This window comes from Strongyloides ratti, scaffold srae_scaffold0000056 (genome assembly GCF_001040885.1).
Source record: "Strongyloides ratti genome assembly S_ratti_ED321, scaffold srae_scaffold0000056".
Classification (NCBI taxonomy): domain Eukaryota; kingdom Metazoa; phylum Nematoda; class Chromadorea; order Rhabditida; family Strongyloididae; genus Strongyloides; species Strongyloides ratti.
In genome coordinates, this window is record NW_020171574.1 from 1 (window position 1) to 3,409 (window position 3,409).

General features: G+C 14.1%; 1 protein-coding gene across 1 annotated transcript; it reads left to right on the forward strand.

Moving 5' to 3' along the window:
* Nucleotides 1-37: 37 nt before the first annotated feature.
* On the forward strand, nt 38-436 carry SRAE_0000529600 (Hypothetical protein; the record flags this gene model as incomplete). Its single annotated transcript, XM_024646743.1, has 1 exon — nt 38-436. One exon carries the CDS (start codon nt 38-40, stop codon nt 434-436), a length of 399 nt encoding a protein of 132 aa, XP_024500890.1.
* Between the last annotated feature and the right edge of the window lie 2,973 nt (nt 437-3,409).

A 3,409-nucleotide genomic window follows, 5' to 3' on the forward strand; every position in this document is an offset into this window, starting at 1 on the left:
CAAAATAATATTCAAAAATTCAACAACTGAAAAGTGGATGATATATTTCCATAAAGTTTTAGAAGAATTTAAAATTGAAGAAAACAAAGTAGAGAAACGAAAAACAAAATTGGTTAAAGATTTTGAAGATAACACAAGAAAAATAAATGAATTAGAAGCTAAAATTTTAACTATGGAAAAATATGAAAAAACATTAACCAATTTTAAAAAACATATTTTAAAAGAAAAAAATTTCTACAAAATGGAGATTGATAATTATGAAACAACATGTAAAGAAATATATACACAATTTAATAATTCTTTAGAAAATTGTGTTTACAACAAATGCAACGAAATCAATGAAAATATTAATAGAATTTTTGATAAATTTACAAAAAAATCTTTAGAAAATTATAAAAATATGGAAACATTAATTAATAAATATAAACCACAATAATATTATTTTTGTAATATTTATTTTTTTAATTGTAATTATAATAAATATAAGATATTATTCAATAATATAACAATTTTTATAATTTAGTAAAAAAAATTACAAATATGTAAATTTAATCATTCTATTAAAATTAAATCTTACATTAAATCATGAATTTACTTATAAAATATTTTTTATTGTTATTAATTTTAACAACAAGTTTAGAAGTTTTCAGTATTTAATGTTTAAAATTTTGAAATATGTTTTTTTACAATAAATAGTTTATAACAATTTAAATATAGAGTGATATTTTTTAAAGAAAAAAAAAACAAAAATATTTTTGTTTGTTTCAATATATTATCAATATAACATGTTATGCCAAATTTAAAGTAATGTTTAATTAAAATAAAATATATATTAATTATTCCAAAAATTTCAAATTCTTTAAAATTTTCATAGAAAATATATATTATAATATATTTAAATAATATAAAGAAGAAAGAAAAATAAAATAAGTTTTTTTAAAATTGTCAAAAAACAATTTTTTTAATTTCTAAAACATTATTTTTTTTGATATATAGTCATAATAAATAAAAAGGTCATTATAAATTTCAATTATGTAATGACAAAAAACTTTACATTAAAAAATATTACTTTTGATATTTATTAAAAAAAATCAAAGTATGAATAAATAAAACAATTTTATTTATTATCAAATTAATCTTTTATTTTGTTTGTAAAAAATTGGAATTAAAATATTAACTACAGTGTTTATCATATTTTTTTAACAATAAATATATTTGATAATATTAATTTGTTGTAACATTTTGACTATTAAAAATTACACCTAGTAACATAGTATTTTTCATATTAACGATGTATGTTGAATTAATCGTAAATAATTTTTAAAAATTATATAAATTACAAAATTTTAAATTTTTTATAATATTTTATTAACTTAAAATTAAACTTTTTTTTTCATAAAGTAATATAACAGTGTTATATTAGAAATATATGATATTAAATTAATAGCGTTACAGAGCGTAACATTTACTCTATTATATAATTTTCTTTTACCTTCTCTTTGCTTAGAAATCTATAAAAAGTTTAGAAAAATTATGAAGGTTATTACATTCATTTTTGTATATTTTAAGAATAAATTGTAAAATTCTTTATACCGAATTATTTGCTCTTTCTTAAATAATTTGCTAATAAATTTTGTATAAGTTATTATATTTTTGTAATAAAAATATTAAGATTCTGGAAAGGAGCACTCCTTAATATTCTAATTTGCTTTTATCATTTTTAAGCCATGGTATCTGTTTTTTAATCTTGTCTTAGCTATATACTTCTGTGGAATCTATCTTTTATTGTAAAAAAATAATTTATAAAAAATAAATTGATTAAATAAAGTGTTTATTGGGATTTTATTTGACTTTAACCATATCAGAACTTTGAATCACATAAATATTATTTAACTTTTAAAAAAAAATTAAATTTTAAGATAATATTATTAAACCAATATACTTTAATTTAAATATTAACTTTTCTTGAAATAATAAAACAAAAATATGTAAAAAAATTTTTTTATATATAAATAATTATACTGTTTGTTGAGTGATTTCTTTTATTTTATTTTAGTTTTAATAAACTTTTTTATAATGTTATGTATAATTCTAAAAATGATATAGTTAAAAAATTTTTTTATATTAAAATAATAAAAAAAAAATGTAAAATAAAATATGTAAAATTTTTATCTATAATTTCTAATTATTTTAGATTAAAAATAAAATTACATTTTATAATAATAATACTATAACAACATACATACATACTCTTTTATAAAATGTTGATATTGCGGGGTGTTAACTTTTATAAAATTATATTAGAAGTATATTAGAAATAAATTTAATTAAAATGTATTTCTAATATTAATTAATTTTTAATAATAAAATATAATCTAATTTTTTAAAAAAAAGAAAAAAAAAAACGTTATTTACAAAAAAGATATATCATTATATTGTATAAATGATAAATAAAAAAAAAATTAGAAAAGACATCAAACTTTGTAAACATTAATAGTTAAATAAAAATTAAACCAAATTTTTTTTAAGTTTTCATGTAAATAAATATAGGTTATCAATTAAAGGTAATATTTTAATGAGCATTAAAATTAATAAAAATTTTAGCTTATATTTTTAAAAAATACTATTAGTTTATACAAATGTTTTATTTAAATACATATAACATCAATTGTTTTTTTATTTATTTGTCTTGATTAACAAAACAACAAGAAAAAATAGATATAACAAATATTTTACAGTTAAAAACTTTTTAAAAAAAGTGTAATAAGTTTTAAACATTTATTATAATTAGAAAATATTGAAAGAATAAAATTATAATATAAATGATTAATAAGAAAATTTGATATATTTAAAAAAATCTAAAAAACAATTTAATTTCTGTTAGTACCTAAAGAATAATAGCAAAAAAAGTTATATTTTTATATTACTAATAAATAAATAATTTTTTGTCTATATTCAATGTTTCAAATTTTATTCAAGACATAATTTTAAATAATTTGGTTATAATTTATTAAGTAGCCTCAATAAATAAAGTACAATTTATAAAATATTTTATTTTACATTTAATTTATCTCTTTATTTAGAATAAAAAATAGATATGAGTTAGACAATTTAAAGCATCTTCTAAAACTAAAACTGATTATATTCTTTTATTTTATCTAATGCTTATATAGAAATAAAATGATTAATTATATTAAATGATTGTACTTATACTTTTATGATACTTATAAACTAAAATTAAAAAAAAAATATTTTATTATTATGCTTTTTATTTAAAACTGAAAATTTATTGATATGATCAAAATAATATAAAAAAAAAAAGAAAATAATTTTAAAATTTTTTTATTTCATAAATAAAAATATAATATAAAAGATTAACAACAAATTAAAATTTTCATTATTTTATTAT